At 41.2% G+C, this 15,716-nt stretch overlaps 1 protein-coding gene across 1 annotated transcript in view; it reads right to left on the bottom strand.

Annotated features, from left to right (window-relative positions):
* Positions 1 to 15,716, bottom strand: part of bcar3 (BCAR3 adaptor protein, NSP family member) — a 53,091-nt gene that overhangs the window by 36,354 nt on the left and 1,021 nt on the right. Inside the window, exons 2-3 of the mRNA XM_033622374.2 lie at positions 6,006 to 6,201; positions 5,085 to 5,303 (exon numbers count right to left, since the gene is read on the bottom strand). Coding sequence (XP_033478265.1) covers positions 5,085 to 5,303; positions 6,006 to 6,193 — 407 coding nt within the window. The 5' untranslated portion in view covers positions 6,194 to 6,201. The remainder of the gene's footprint in view (positions 1 to 5,084; positions 5,304 to 6,005; positions 6,202 to 15,716) is intronic.

Below are 15,716 nucleotides of genomic sequence, written 5' to 3'. Positions count from 1 at the left end.
AAAAACAAAATATATCTAAGACCCAAGGACCCAATTATTTTTGCCTTTTTTCAAGATTCTTGTTTCTAACACGCTTGTTACCAATATAGTTTCATGCAACTTGTCTCACTTAAAGGTCCAGTGTGTGAGATTAAAGAGGATTTTTGGCATCTAGCAGTGAGGATTGCAAATTGCAACCAGCTAAAATTTCTCCAGGTTAGAAATACCTGAGTGTTCTTTGTTCAGGAGGTTTGTAGTGGGAGCTGAATAATCCGCAGAAGTCTCTTTTCTCCAAAACAAACGTACCAGGTAATTAAAACCAGTAAAAATCACTGCATAAAGCAGTTTCTGGCATGTTGCAGACAGGCCGCTGGCCCAGCACCTGCTAATGTGTGCTCAACTATTTTCTCTGATAAGTTAAATTGTGCTCATTTTATTTCTAATCCAGACATTCAGGAGGTTTTCACTAAGAGCTGAATTATCCGCAGAAGTCTCCTCATCTCCAAAACAAACAGACCCGCTGATTTAAACCAGTAAAATCACTGAATAAAGCACTTTCACGTTATAAATCAGTGTTTCTCCAATGCTGTTTGGCATGTCAGAGACGGGCAGCTAGCGAAGCACCAGCCTATGCGTGCTAACCTTTTTCCTCTTATAACTTAAGATGCAGACTTTCAGGAGGTTTTTACCAAAAGCTGAATTATCCAACGAGGTCTCTCCCTCTCTAAAACAAATGAACCCAGTGATATAAAGAAGCAAAAAACACTGAATAAAGCAGTTTCACATTAAAAAAATATCTCTGTTGTATGTATCTCTCTCAATGCAGAAACAGGGCCATGCAGATGCAGAAGCATGCTCCCTATATAGAGTGAAAATACTAAATCTAATGTGACAAAAACAAGACAGGTCAGGTGATTATACACGAAAGAAATTATACTTATTATATTATATTCCATCTCTGTTACTATATCTCCATGAATCCCACACATTGGACTTTTAAGTGGCGTACATATAAAGGGCTATATATATGAAGATAAGGCATTCAGATAAAAACATGCCACTGATTGGTGCATCAGAAAATAGCCCTGATTTTTACCTTTGTATACTCATGGGTGCTCATAGTATGGATGAAGGATGAAGGAGGCAAACAATAAAGAAGAGGAGGAGAATAAGAAAGAAAAATGCAGGATGTTTCTGTGGTCTCAAATCTAGACTAAAATCAGACAGACACTCAGTTTGACACTGACCAGTTGCTGCAGTTGCATGTGTTGCTTTGTTAAAGTCAGTGGTTGGCTGGACCTTCAATTGGCCCCAGACCTTCACCACACCAACCACCTGCCCCTCGTAACCCTGCCCTGGCTCTCTAGTCTGAGGTGGGTGCTATGAGAATCACTGCATACCAGACAAAACCCATATAAAGCCTCCTGTAGTCGAATGTGCTACGACTGAGGGAAATTCCCTCAAGTCCTCAGGGAGGTCAAAAGTCAGGCTCAAAAACAGAGCGGCAGCCCCGGAGCTGATGGAGATTCAGCATGTTGAACCCAGGTCGCCAGGTGAAGGATGGTGTTTCTATCCTGAATCTTGATGGGTGTTCATTTTATTTATTTAGTTAGTTATTTTTCCCAGATAAATAAGAACGCCGGACTTCAGCACTAAAAGAACTGAAACAAAGTGTGGTGAGAGGGAGATGGCCGAGCATTCCAGACTACACAAGCTGACCACAGCTAACTTCGTCCTTTTCTGTCCATATTGCTGAAACAGCATCAGATACTGGGTTTTTCTGCTTCTAGAACCACAAAACTGACCTGCAACACACACAGAGACGGAGCTACGAAGACAGAAAGAGTGGGAAGCGAGTGAGGGAGAAAAAAAAAATAACAAGGGAGCAGGGAGGGCAGAAGCAGGCAGTACTCGCCACAGTCTTTTTCTGGCTACTGTTGTTCTTTGCACTTCACCACACAATGCTCAGCACGGCCACAACTGGCTTTAGAGAGTGACTGCACCATATTTGTGTGTGTGGGAGAGAGTAGGAGACCGACAGTGGGAGCAATGGAAAGAGCTCACGAGCAATATGCAGGGTCTGCAGGCGGCCTACAGAGGTCAGTGTGTTTTCATGATAAAAAGATCCACAGACTCAGTATTTGCTGTTAATAGCTGTTTCCAACTACTGTATATGTCTTACACTAATCACCATAGCGTATTGTTTCAGCAGGTGGTTTCAACAAATAAATAAATACAAGAAATTAATGTACAGCACTGGATGTACAGTACTAAGAGGACATTATGTAAGGCAGGAGGTAAAATTAGATTTTTGGTTGGTTGTTCTATTTTCCATGATGTTCCTGCAGTCGTCTCACCGCTTGCGATGTGCTCCATTTCCATAAATTGTACAACATATGGTTCTCAGTATGTAGGGAGTCCACAATGGAAAAGTGACAAAATAAATACTCAAAAACTCAGTATGAATCCTTAAAAACTGACTGTAGGAGCTGCTCAAAGAAGTAAAATTACAACAAATTGTGAAACAGCTCCAGGAACACCTTAGCAAACAACAAAATATATATATTAAATCTTAACTCTTTGCCATCTGTTTCTGAAGTTTAACTGGCAGTGACTGTCTGAAATCGCAGTTTGATTCAAATGTGTCAGAGCAAGTCTTTACCTGTTAGTACAAAATTATGAAAAACGTTTTGCATATTAACCCGAAAAACTGCACACTATGAAAATTATGATATAGTACATACTGTATATGGTAAAAATTTTGTTTGAAACTGGGACACAGTGCATGTGTGAGTAGCTTCTCTGTTTCCTATTTGCATTGCATTGTGGGAGACAACAGCACACTTTCAAATCAAGTGAATATAGTATGCATGGTGACACTTTATTGTCAATTCCAAGTGTGAACATGCTACAGAGTCAAAATCCTGTTAGAATTACTGTTTTGCAGGAATTTGTACCACATCCAGTGACTTGCTTAGTATCCTGGTTTCCAGTACAAATAACAGGCACTTTCCATCACTGATTTTAAATTCAAGACTAACCCAACTTTCCAGTGCTTATCTCTGTGACATTTTCAAATATTTTACTACAGCAAAAATAGCAATGTGTGCTCACAGTTTGCTTTTATGAATATCTGGAGGTGAGTTTCCGTTGACCCCGAACCTCTTCATCTCACGTCCTCCCTTTTATTTGCAGCACTAAAGCAACCTGCTGTTTTTCTCCCTCAGTCTGTCAAGAGTGTTACAAGAGCAATAAATCATCAGGTGTGTTGGGATCTTTAGTTACCATATCACTCTTCTGCAATTTATAAGAGAATACAGAGTAAAAACAACTGAAGCTAATGTTGGGTTTAAGCTACTGGTCTGATCAAGTTAATCCAAACATAATCAAAGGATAAATGGGGACGTCAGAGGGGTTTTAACACCAGCTCATTTATATTGATGAAAGGAAAAGTTGCATACGTCAACAATCTGTCCCTGTCTTCTTCTTCTTCTCCACCCCCCTCTCACCCCTCTTTGCTCTGCTCCTTTCCCCTCTTTATTTCTGCTGTCTCCCTCTTCCTCCCCCTCCTCCTCCTCTCCTGGTGGTCTGCCGAGCTGCCCATAGAGGTCAGCGGGGAGACAAACTGACCAATCGGAAGCCAGTGCAACATAAGGTCAGGGGTCATAGGTCAGCTGGCAGCATGAGCAATGGAAAGTCAAGATCGACTGGCCAGTGGTTACATACCTTAGTGATCTACACTCCCTTATCTTTTTATAGAAAGTCAACTGTGAACTTTGTGGAGCTTCAGAACAACAGCAGTGAGCTGGGAGAAAAGCTTGGAATTTTATAATGCAACTGGTTGCTTTGTATTTAACATATAAATGTTGGATTTTCTTTCTTTACTAACTTGCAGTTTTTTAAAATCAGCCTTACTTACCATGTGGAAACATTATCTGAGATGGGCTGAGATGTTATTATCCAGGGTTTAATTCAAGTATTTTTATGTGAATGAAAATCTCAATACAACAACAATTTCTGGATACAAAACTTTTCACTTAAGGTAAAGAAGCCGACTGTCGGTAAATGAAAAGATCAAATAACTATGGACACAGTGAGATCTATCTCTCATACCTGCTGTCAGTCACATATAAGGGTCTTCTTTGTAGTTGTGAGGCCATTAGTAGGTTAATTCAATTATTACCAAGTGCTGGTCTTTGATCCTCAGACAGCTTGAAGTAAGGCTAACATTAGCTGATTATATAGGATAACACCCACCTGCCAGAAATCACTCAGCTACACACAGATGTCTCTTTCAAAGGGTGATGCATTTTGATGTCATTTTCTTTTATGGATCAGTTGCAATGGAAACTAAACTCTCATCTTATTTTGTGGACTATCAAAAGTAAGATGTAGAAGGACACAATAGCCAAGAAGTTGCTTTAACTTAGACTGAAGTTGCTCACATGAAAAATGAGTGAGATTATGGCGCTGTTCATTATTTAGCCACCTGCTCAGGTTGAATTTGACCTGGACAAATTGTCCTGCTGTATGTCAGCAGTGGATGAAATGTATCCAGCACAGAGGCAGAGAGATGGAGAGAGCAGACAAAGAGCTCACAGTAATCTGTGATCTGTCCTGCCACACCCTGACCTACAAAGGTAACCCAACTGCTGGGGGCTACCTGCACGCACCCACAGACACACACAAAGCTGGTTAGATCAGATACAGTCTGTTGTAACTCTACACTAAAGATAGAAAGACGGGAGGACATGATGAGGGATGAGGTGTGTGTGTGTTTGTGTGTGTGCTCCCTCTGAAGTTGAGCTTACTGCTACACCCCCTCAGGGCTCGTTACAGACTCGCCTTTCTTCATCCAGCTCCGAACTCTCTTTCTGAGTCCTAGTGCTAAAGAGGAACAGTTCAAATAAAGTAGTTTTTTTTCAGAGCACCGCGAGAATCAGGAGATGAATAGTGCCAAAATAATGCTCAAAAAAAAGGTAACTGCGCTGTGACATAAACACTGTCATTTTCCACAAAGACAAAATATTGTAAATATTAAAATGCAGTTTCAGCAGAGAGCTTGTGTAACCTTCATATTTATGTGTGTTTATACATGTGTTTACCTGTAACCATGAAACTCATCAATGATATTTTGGACCAGCGGAGAGGTCATGGGTTGATGAGCATGCTGTGCATGATTGGCTCTGGCGTCCCAGGTGTAGTTTCCATGGGTGAGGTTGGCACCTCCTCTCTTGCGACGAGGCAATGTTCCGTGAATGGAAATTGGCTGGTAGGAGGCAGCGGGCAGCTCTGATAGGCTGCTGCCCTGCCCTGGAGGGAGGCTGGGGGAGGAAAAATGAAGGAAGGGCAAAGAAAAATTAGACTAAAGCACTGAAGTGATTTAAAACACCCTTAACCTTTGTGAAGACTCTATACTTTGACAAAAAATCCCCTTTCAGGTGGAATTTTATCCTCTTAAAACTTCTTTTAAAGATAAGACAAACGTTCCTTTCCACACTTTGACAGCATCACACTTACACTCTGTTTCGACTTGTTCAAACACTTCATTGAAGCTTTTTGTCGCTTACATATTTAGATGTTGTGTTTACGTCTGCTCGACGTTACATGGAAATATTTAATGTCATTTAGAGTTCCAGCCTGACATGATATTTTTGGACAGTCTGGGACTTTCCCTGGAGTTTAAATGATGGTTCAGTGGGTTTGAACCAGATTTGTCCACACAAAGAGTCATTATAATAACTGGCCTTCCTATTGTAGACACAACATCAAAGAACAATGAATTATTTTTCACATTTTTTTTCCCCTTTGGAACCAAACTATTTTATGATCACCTGCTTGACAATCTCACAAAATGTATTTGTATTTTGTTAAATTGCAATCTTAAATTTCCTAAAACCTGAACTGCCTTGCAATAAAGACTGGAAAGAAATGGCGGGTTTAACTCATGGTTTTAGTCAGACACAATCTTCTTTTAAACACTAGTTTTTATCGTGCTCTGAGCCACTGCTGGTAAGCCAACTCACCCAGGTTTGGAGCTGAGGAGGTCCATGGAGGAGGCGAGGGAGGCCTGGAGCCCCCTGGAGGAGCATTTGCTGCTACTGGGGACACCAAGGGAGGTGGAGGGGACCCCGGGATGCGCGGTGCTTCCTCCCAGGGTGTGGTGAGCATGGAGGGACCTGGGCAGACTGGCAAAACGCCCCTCTGCCATCATCCTTAACTCTGGAAAGAAACACACACACAGATGTTAAATTAGACAGATAGGACCTCTCTTTCCAGCAGCTTTAACTTTAGGGTGATAAATACATTAAGTAATTGCATTAACCTCACAGGGTATGACATAACCTAACATGCTTACTGTACAATAACCAGGGGACCTCACTTATATAACCTTGGTAACACAGGACAGAAGGGTGAGGTGTAATACTCATATAACATGAAACACAGTGACGTTCTAGTATTATGATACATGATCCAACAGAACAGGTGTCCCCACAACCAGCAATACACTCATATGGCTTACACACCCTTTCACATCATCAAGCATACATACTATACACTAATAGACTGCCTGGAGGGAAATAAAGCCTCTGATTACATAACATTATACCACTAGTGTCAGCGTGATTCTAACTATGCCTGTATGTATGTATGCAAATATATATTTCATTCATTCATTCATCTTCTAACCGCTTCATCCTCTTGAGGGTGGCGGGGGGGCTGGAGCCTATCCCAGCTGACATCGGGCGCAGGGTACACCCTGGACAGGTCGCCAGACTATCGCAGGGCTGACACATAGAGACAAACAACCATTCACACTCACATTCACACCTACGGACAATTTAGAGTTATCAGTTAACCTAGTCCCCAATCTGCATGTCTTTGGACTGTGGGAAGTAAGTAAATATAGTGTACATGATGTTTAAGTGCAATAAAATCCTTCAAAACTGTGAACATATACCGTGATCAAATTAGAATGTCAGACTGGGACACACATGGAGACACTGACCATCACTTTTTGTGCCTAGATTTTCTGTTTCACTTGGAACACTGAGGAGGGCAGAGGGACACTGCTAATCTGGTTTATCAGGAGCAAAATACTGCCAACATTGTGAGTGATTACTCACTTTGTTTGCTTTAAACATCATTTTGAAACCAAATCCTAAAGGTCTTGATACCAATTTGAACTGATTAAACAGTGTAGTCCCTGCTGAAGTAATGCTACTGAATACACTAACACTAACAATTGTGTATGGTAAAACCATACACAAAACCTTTTCGTTTTTATATTTGCTTTGATTAAATATTGCCGTGGGATGTTTTGAAAACTAGACCAGATATATTTTGAATAATTCCTACAAGAAATATCAAGAAAAAATGTGCAACAATTATGTCTTTTAAGTAAAACTCCTCAGGAGAGCAGCATCACACTGTACAAGAAGGGCCACCTAAATGCCATAACAATGACTGAAATAAGGAGAAGAGACCAAAAAATGTAGCCGACCGTCCACCAGTTGTTGTTTTCAAAGATTTCTCCCCTGCCAGTTTTTACATGGTGCTGGGCTCAAAGCCAATAAGATTTTGACCAGACTTCAGCTGCCTATCGGTGGATGTGAGAAGAGAACAGAGTTCTGACCTTCTGCCTCAGTTGGTATTTTTATCAAGAAACCCTGAATGTTACTCCATCAGGGAATGCTTAAAATTCTTTATATTCCAGCAGGGCACATAAAACCAGCTTCTACTCCGGACTTCAAAAAGTGTGAAGAAAAAGCAACACCGACTGCACACAACTTTTTTTCCACTCACAGGGTAGATCTTGTCAGGCTGACAGACAAGCAGATATAATTACTGTCCACAGAGATGAACAAGACAGATACCGTAGGTCAGTGGTGATGGAAAACACAGGACAGATTCTTGATAAATTCCCCTGCTGTGTGATGATGACTGGTCAGCACGCTACAGTATCATCTGCTCTGAATCACTCACCGTGCAGCACTTAGTCACACTGTACAAACTAAAATACCATCAGCTGACAGACGTGCTGGTAGACTGGATGGTACAAGATTCCACAAACCCGCCCTATTTCTAATCTCATCAAACCCGAGGATCTGACCTGAACAAGTATGCTGGTGTTTGTTATTGTGTCTCTATTTGGACAACCTGATAATGATCAGAGAAAGTAGGCTGCAGAGGAAACTGTGGGGTTTGGCACTGTAGTAGTCAGCTCTAAAGAAAAGCACTGTGCTGGAGGCGATCAACATGGCTGCTGGGGAAAAATCATTTGGTTTCAAAGGCAGAGGTTGTCAAAGCTGTGGATTTGTTTCACCATGTTGTTAAAACATTGATTGTAAATAAGTGATGTCCTTAGTTAATAAGGTTAAAACTAATTCCTGCTGTCAAACATGATCAACAGTTCTTAATAGTGGATTGTAGAGAGTGAGTAAACAACTAATTTTAGAAAGAAATGACCAAACTGAACATAATTAAATTTAGCAGAAAAAGCTACTAGTGCACATGATAATAAGAATACCCACAATCAACAATACATAGCTTTTAAAGAAGTACTCTAAAATTTTGTGAATCATACTTGTTTGTTTTCTTGCCTTAAGTTAGATATGAAGGTATCATATAGAAGATATCATCTACAGTAAGGCGATAGTGTGCCAAGAACCTGTTGAACCTAGCGTAGCACAATGACTGGAACAAAAAGAAAAACAGCCAGACCAGTACTACAAGAATAACGCTTGTGAAAGTGTGCCGTCACCTGGCCCAGAGATACTTGCTCACCAACAACTGCTCATTAATCTACAATGTCCTTTTACCCTATTCCTACTTGTCCAATACAAAAATTTGATGTGTAAATGGGGCCACTTTGCATTTGTCAGAAGTCACCATTAATGGAACCAGGTCTGTTCTTTCCCCTGCTTTCATTGTGCTAAAATAACCAAATATGTAATGAAGCTCTGCACTAAATGCACAGGGATGATACTAATCTTCTCATCTGACTCACTGTAACAACAAAAACAAGCACATATCCTAATATGCTGGGAGCGTTTCTCACAACAACATGACTGTGGACAAATTTGCTGCTAAACCAGGGGGCTCAGTACCAACAGTGCTGTGTACCTGGATAGTAGAAAATCATATTGCAAGGTATGCAGAGGACAATCATGTGTTACAGTACAAGATGCATGTTGAAGTCCTGTGTGCAGGGGGGAGTTTGGGGGTTTGAAAGCATTTTATCAAATTAATTAACTAGATAGTTTCATTAAATGTCTATTGCATGAATATAGAATCACAAGAGCTCTGGTTAGAGGTGTGACATGCACAACACACCGTCTATATGTGATTTAAAAGGTGGTGTTTCTTTCTCTAACAAACAATCTTTGAGTACAGCCACAGAGAGCACATTAACCAATCAAGAGCTTAGACTACTGGTAATTTACCTACAAATTATTAAACAACAACAGCTGCTGGTAGTGTTTATCACTTCAGATTAAATTCGGAGACCTGCTACCTCAATGTCTTGTACGCTGTTATTGTTAATAAAAAACATCAGGGACAAATAAAATATTTAATAAGAGCCTTGGAGCTCAGCAAAAGCAGGAAACACAGTACTGAATATAAAATGGAACAAAACCCAGCGTTGGCAGGGGGTCACTGAGCCACCAGCTTGTGATGACGAATGTCAATAAAAATGCAAATACTGGTTTAAGGAAAGGAACAGCTGGCCAGCTCAAGACTTTTCAGCATGACAAGTAAAGTTTATACACACACACTCACACACACCAACCCACTGTAAAACTCCTGCTAAGGCATGCTGGGTCTGAGTGTGGATTCCTGTGAGGGGCAGAACGACTACAAGAGGAGGACCTATTATAAGACCCTCAGGGATGGTCAGCTCTGTGTGTGTGTGTTAATGTGTATTTGTGTGTGTGGCCCTGACCATCTGCCAGACACACACCCTCCCCTGCAGAGGAGAAAGGACCAACTCTCACTGAGGGGAAACACAGACACTCAGCACTTACGCACATGAATACTTTGTCTATTAATATTATAAATAAATTATTCATGCTAAGAGCTAAAGGAAGTCATTTCCACACAGAGTGAAGGTGTTAAAAGCTCACTCACTCTTCTTCAATCTTTCTCCTTTAACCTCTCCTCTCTCCGTCTTACCCATCTGCTCCTTCCACACTATTTATTTCACTTTTCTGCCTAATTTAAATCACCCCTCTCTCCTTTTGACTCCATCTCTACTCATCTATCTTTCCCTTTCTCTTTCAATCCTGTCATCCCATCCTCCACACAGACATCCCCTCCCTCCTTCTGTCTGTCCATCATGATGTCAGCTCTTCTTTTGCCTCCTCACTTCGTCAACTTCTTTCTGTCCTTTGTCCTTGCCCTGCTCGTAATAATAGACTGCTCTTTTTTTTCCCTCCTCTTACTCTCCCTGCATCATCCTCTTCTCCCTACAGCTGTTCGGCCACCAGCTACGGCACCCTGCATCTTACACACACACACACACACACACACACACACACACACACAAATGTTTAATGGAGAATGCTGGCATTTCCAACACCAAGCCCATTTTCATCTATCATTTAAGGAATAAAAAAGGAAACTGTTTTTATAACCTGAAGTGAGTTAAAAGCCAGTTTAATTCATGTTGAAGTTAGTTGCAACAGTGAGTTAACTGCTAACTTGGCGTCAAGCACAAGTACACTGCCTGGCCAAAAAAAAAGTCACCACCAAAAAAAAAGGTCATACACTCTAATATTTCGTTGGACCGCCTTTAGCTTTGATTACGGCACGCATTCGCTGTGGCATTGTTTCGATAAGCTTCTGCAATGTCACAAGATTTATTTCCATCCAGTGTTGCATTAATTTTTCACCAAGATCTTGCATTGATGATGGTAGAGTCTGACCGCTGCGCAAAGACTTGTCCAGCACATCCCAAAGATTCTCAATGGGGTTAAGGTCTGGACTCTGTGGTGGCCAATCCATGTGTGAAAATGATGTCTCATGCTCCCTGAACCAGTCTTTCACAATTTGAGCCCGATGAATCCTGGCATTGTCATCTTGGAATATGCCCGTGCCATCAGGGAAGAAAAAATCCATTGATGGAATAACCTGGTCATTCAGTATATTCAGGTAGTCAGCTGACCTCATTCTTTGAGCACATACTGTTGCTGAACCTAGACCTGACCAACTGCAGCAACCCCAGATCATAACACTGCCCCCACAGGCTTGTACAGTAGGCACTAGGCATGATGGGTGCATCACTTCATCTGCCTCTCTTCTTACCCTGATGCGCCCATCACTCTGGAACAGGGTAAATCTGGACTCATCAGACCACATGACCTTCTTCCATTGCTCCAGAGTCCAATCTTTATGCTCCCTAGCAAATTGAAGCCTTTTTTTCCGGTTAGCCTCACTGATCAGTGGTTTTCTTAAGGCTACACAGCTGTTCAGTCCCAATCCCTTGAGTTCCCTTCGCATTGTGCGTGTGGAAATGCTCTTACTTTCACTATTAAACATAGCCCTGAGTTCTACTGTTGTTTTTCTTCGATTTGATCTCACCAAACGTTTAAGTGATCGCCGATCACGATCATTGAGGATTTTTTTCCGGCCACATTTCTTCCTCGAAGACGATGGGTCCCCACTATCCTTCCAGTTTTTAATAATGCGTTGGACAGTTCTTAACCCAATTTTAGTAGTTTCTGCAACCTCCTTAGATGTTTTTTCTGCTTGATGCATGCCAATGATTTGACCCTTCTCAAACAGACTAACATCTTTTCCATGACCACGGGATGTGTCTTTCGACATGGTTGTTTAGGAAATGAGAAGCAACTCATTGCACCAGTTGGGGTTAAATAACTTGTTGCCAGCTGAAAGATAATCGCCCATGCAGTAATTATCCAATAGGAGGCTCGTACCTATTTGCTTAGTTAAATCCAGGTGGCGACTTTTTTTTTGGCCAGGCAGTGTATTATTGCTATGTTACATACTTTAACTGTACCATTCAGATAGCTGTTTGAGATACAGAGTTGTGGAAGGAGTGTTTTTTGCTGTCCAGGGTTACATAAGCCATAGTCAAGCTTCAATTCCTGCATAGACCATGTTAAATGTCTTATAGTTGGTGCACTTTCAATATTTGGATGGGCTTGAAACTCTTAAAAAGTCACAAGTTACAAGCCTAAAACACAATCAAGTCAAATCATATCAAATCGTATCACAGATCTTTGCCTGCTACACTAACAGTGAATCAACAGATTAAGATTACACCTAAAGAAACACTGAATAAATTCAGCGGATTAAGTCTTTTACTTTCAAATTCTGTGTCAATGTTAGTTACAGTGCAGCAACTACAGTTAAATTTGTTCACTTCACATTTGTTCAGTTTCATAACAAAGTATTTTAAATTTGCTCCAGTACAGGTTCAAGCCCAACTTGCTTTTTATCCACAACAACAGCAGTTGGGACCCAACAATAAGGTTGCAATTTATCTTTTAATTTCGATTTCTGCCTGATGTGTTCATTTCAATTGATTCTGTTTGGGCCATATTGTTTTTTTTACCCTCACCCATGAGTACTAACTGACTTTGCCCTGACAGTAGAGCCTGTATACTGTATAGCTGTGTCAATCTCATTGACAATTGTTGCCTTGTTTTAATTCTTCTGTCATCGTTTTCTAGCTCTGGCACATGAGAAGAACATCTTCCATTCTCAATCCTGCTCACAAAGCTCTAATTGGAAGTGTGTGTTACAGACCCACTGATAAATGATAAATTTAAAACCCTGTAACGACTGAAAGATGGCGACACTGATACAACTGTAATGAGCGGTTATCAGCAGATACATTCATTGGGCTCTAGTGGACAGCAATTTTAGAGGTATGGAACCAGGCTTCATTGAGGATATCATAACAGTAAAAGAATGCAAATTCACACCGGGAAAACACTCTTCTTTAACATGTTAATGGACACCTGGGGGCCAATCAGAGGTATCCTCCTTGACCATGGGACAAAAGACAAAATACTGCCAACACCACAGAAAGCCTTGGGTTGGGAACACCAGCACACACTCATACAAACACACACAAGGCCTTGGGTGGGAAACGAGCGCAGATTAACAGGAAGAGGAAATGGCAGTATAAACATTTAGACGGCAGACAGCTCATTATAGAGGATCACTGGCAATAAAACAAATATCTCTCTCACTTCCGTTCCTCCTTTTCACTGCCATCCTCATTCTTTCTATAATTCTGTTTCACATATGGACAGGACTTGCTAATAAATTTAGTTTAATTGAATTTAATGCTTTGATGGTACGCTCTCTCTCGCTAACTGTACACATCAGTCAGGACTCAGAGCGCTTTGTTGTTAATCCACTGAAGCAGTGGTTTTGGGGACCACCATTGGTCCTTAAGGTGGTTCAACAGGTTACATTTAATTCCCTAATACTATGGACCACTGTGCATGCTTGGGAATTTAAGAATCCAATAGTCCTGTGCTTCACACAATACAAAAACACACTCTACACAATAACATGATTTATAAATGAAATGGAGTTTAAACAGCAGCTGTCACATGTTGCACTACTGGTCTCTAATTAAACATGCACACAATATGGAGGACAACATGAACATCAACATGTTTGGGAATAAGGGGTTTCCTCTGGCAGACTTAGAGTGTCTTCCTGCTATGGCACGCATGCATATGCACGCACACACACACACACACACACACACACACACACACAGACCAGTGCATTAGCAAAACCACCCCTGGCCAGAAGTGAACAATGGGAACAACTGTCACATGACTGCTGTTTAGAGCCAGCCTTTGTTAGAGGGAGAGAGAGAGGTGTCCTACTGCGCTCTTCAGTGCGTGGGCCCTTCAGTGTGTGTGTGTGTGTGTGTGTGTGTGAAGTATGCGTGCGACATATTAATGAGGCTTTTATTAAATCCCACAGCAGTAGCTGCCATTTAATACTTCTGAATCTCTCTCTCCCTCTCTCTCAACTCACTCACACACACACCATCTAGCTTTCATGTGTGTGCATTTTATATGTCTACAGTGAAAGAGATGGACAGTGTGAGAAAAAATGTGTCGTCTGTACAGTCACTGACCACCACACTGTGAGAGCCAGGCGGTCAGTCAGTCACACAGAGAAGCAGTCAGCGGTGTCAGTCAACGGTGGAGAAAGTATTCGGTAACTTAATCAAGTCAAAACAACAAATGTAAAAGTAAAACCCATTAGAGATAAACGTCCTGCATTCAATCCTAATATCTTTAACATGTAGTCGAAATAATGCTCCAACTACATCAAAGATGGCAGAGCATCCAGAGTCGTGCCTGTGGTCTCAGCTCAGACGGTCTATTGTGTTTAACAACTTTATAGCTACAATTAAAATGTCCTTGACCAACCAAGTAATTGCTAAATTTCCACAATTTCATGCTTAATTGGCATGTGATGACATACTGGTATATAGTAACTTGTGTTTGTATTACTCACCAGACAGGCAATCGTGGCTACGCGTGTCTGTCTTAACGTCTCACGGCACTCGGGCGTGTAGATGAAAATAAATACAGTGTCTAAAAGGAAGAGTACCTTTATGGGATAAGCACTCATTTGCTTTCTTGCAGAGAGTCAGGTGAGAAGGTCAACACCGCTCTTTTGTCTGTAGGCTAAATATGAAGCTGAGCCAGAAGGTGATTAGCTGACGACAAGAATCCAGGAAGTTACTGGCCTGGCCAAGAAACAGTTCCAGCACATTACCCCCCGTGACACTAGAAATGGTCACGCTAACATTTTGGTTCTTGTACGGATTAAACAAACAGGATATAACATGTTAATTAGAGAGCTTTAGAGGTGTTGGTTGGTCGGTTTTAATTTTTCACCTTTGAACAGAGCCAGGCTAGCTGTTTCCTAATGTTTCCAGCCTTAATGCTAAGCTAAGCTAAGCTGCCCATCTCCTGGCTCTAGCTTAACACCTGGCACACAGACATGAGAATGGTATAGATCTTCTCATCCAGCTTTGACAAGAAAGTCAATGTGCACATTTTACAATAAGGTAAACTTTAGCTTTAACAAAAACAAGCTGTAAATTCCAGCTTTAAGTGCCGAAAGTAAATGAACTAATGCCTCGCTACATTATTGATGATGATGTTGCAGATGATGCAACAATGGTCTGACTACTTTATTCAGTATACTGCATCGTATTCAATGCGCTTGTCATATGTTTTGTATATGTAAAATCTTTGTCTGCAAATTAACTGGTAGCTACATGGGCATTGGGGAAAGATAGTGGAAAAGTGAAAAGTACAATATTTTCCTCTGAAATGTGGCAAAGTTTAAAGTTGTACAAAGTTGTAAGTAGTGAAGTTATATGCCAATGTCACAAAATTATACTCAAGTATAGGCTTTGAAAAATATATTTATGTTTTTACTTTTAACCTCTGCAATCAGTCAGTCAGTCTCTGTGAGGACTACAAGTCACAAAGTGTTGATGACTGGTTGGAATACCAATCACCTCATCCCACTGGGGCAAGTAACACAACACCACATATGCAACACACGCACACACACACACTGCCGATGCAAGTACACAACCATCACAAAGTTTAAGCTGAGCTCTGTAAATCTGACACAGACATGTTTCAGAATTAATTAAAGGTCCAATGTCAGTGGCTCAATTCAGCGCCACTACAGGGTTCACACCCGACACTGAC

Source organism: Epinephelus lanceolatus, chromosome 6 (genome assembly GCF_041903045.1).
Source record: "Epinephelus lanceolatus isolate andai-2023 chromosome 6, ASM4190304v1, whole genome shotgun sequence".
In the NCBI taxonomy this organism is placed as follows: domain Eukaryota; kingdom Metazoa; phylum Chordata; class Actinopteri; order Perciformes; family Serranidae; genus Epinephelus; species Epinephelus lanceolatus.
This window is presented reverse-complemented; position numbering and strand designations above follow the sequence as displayed.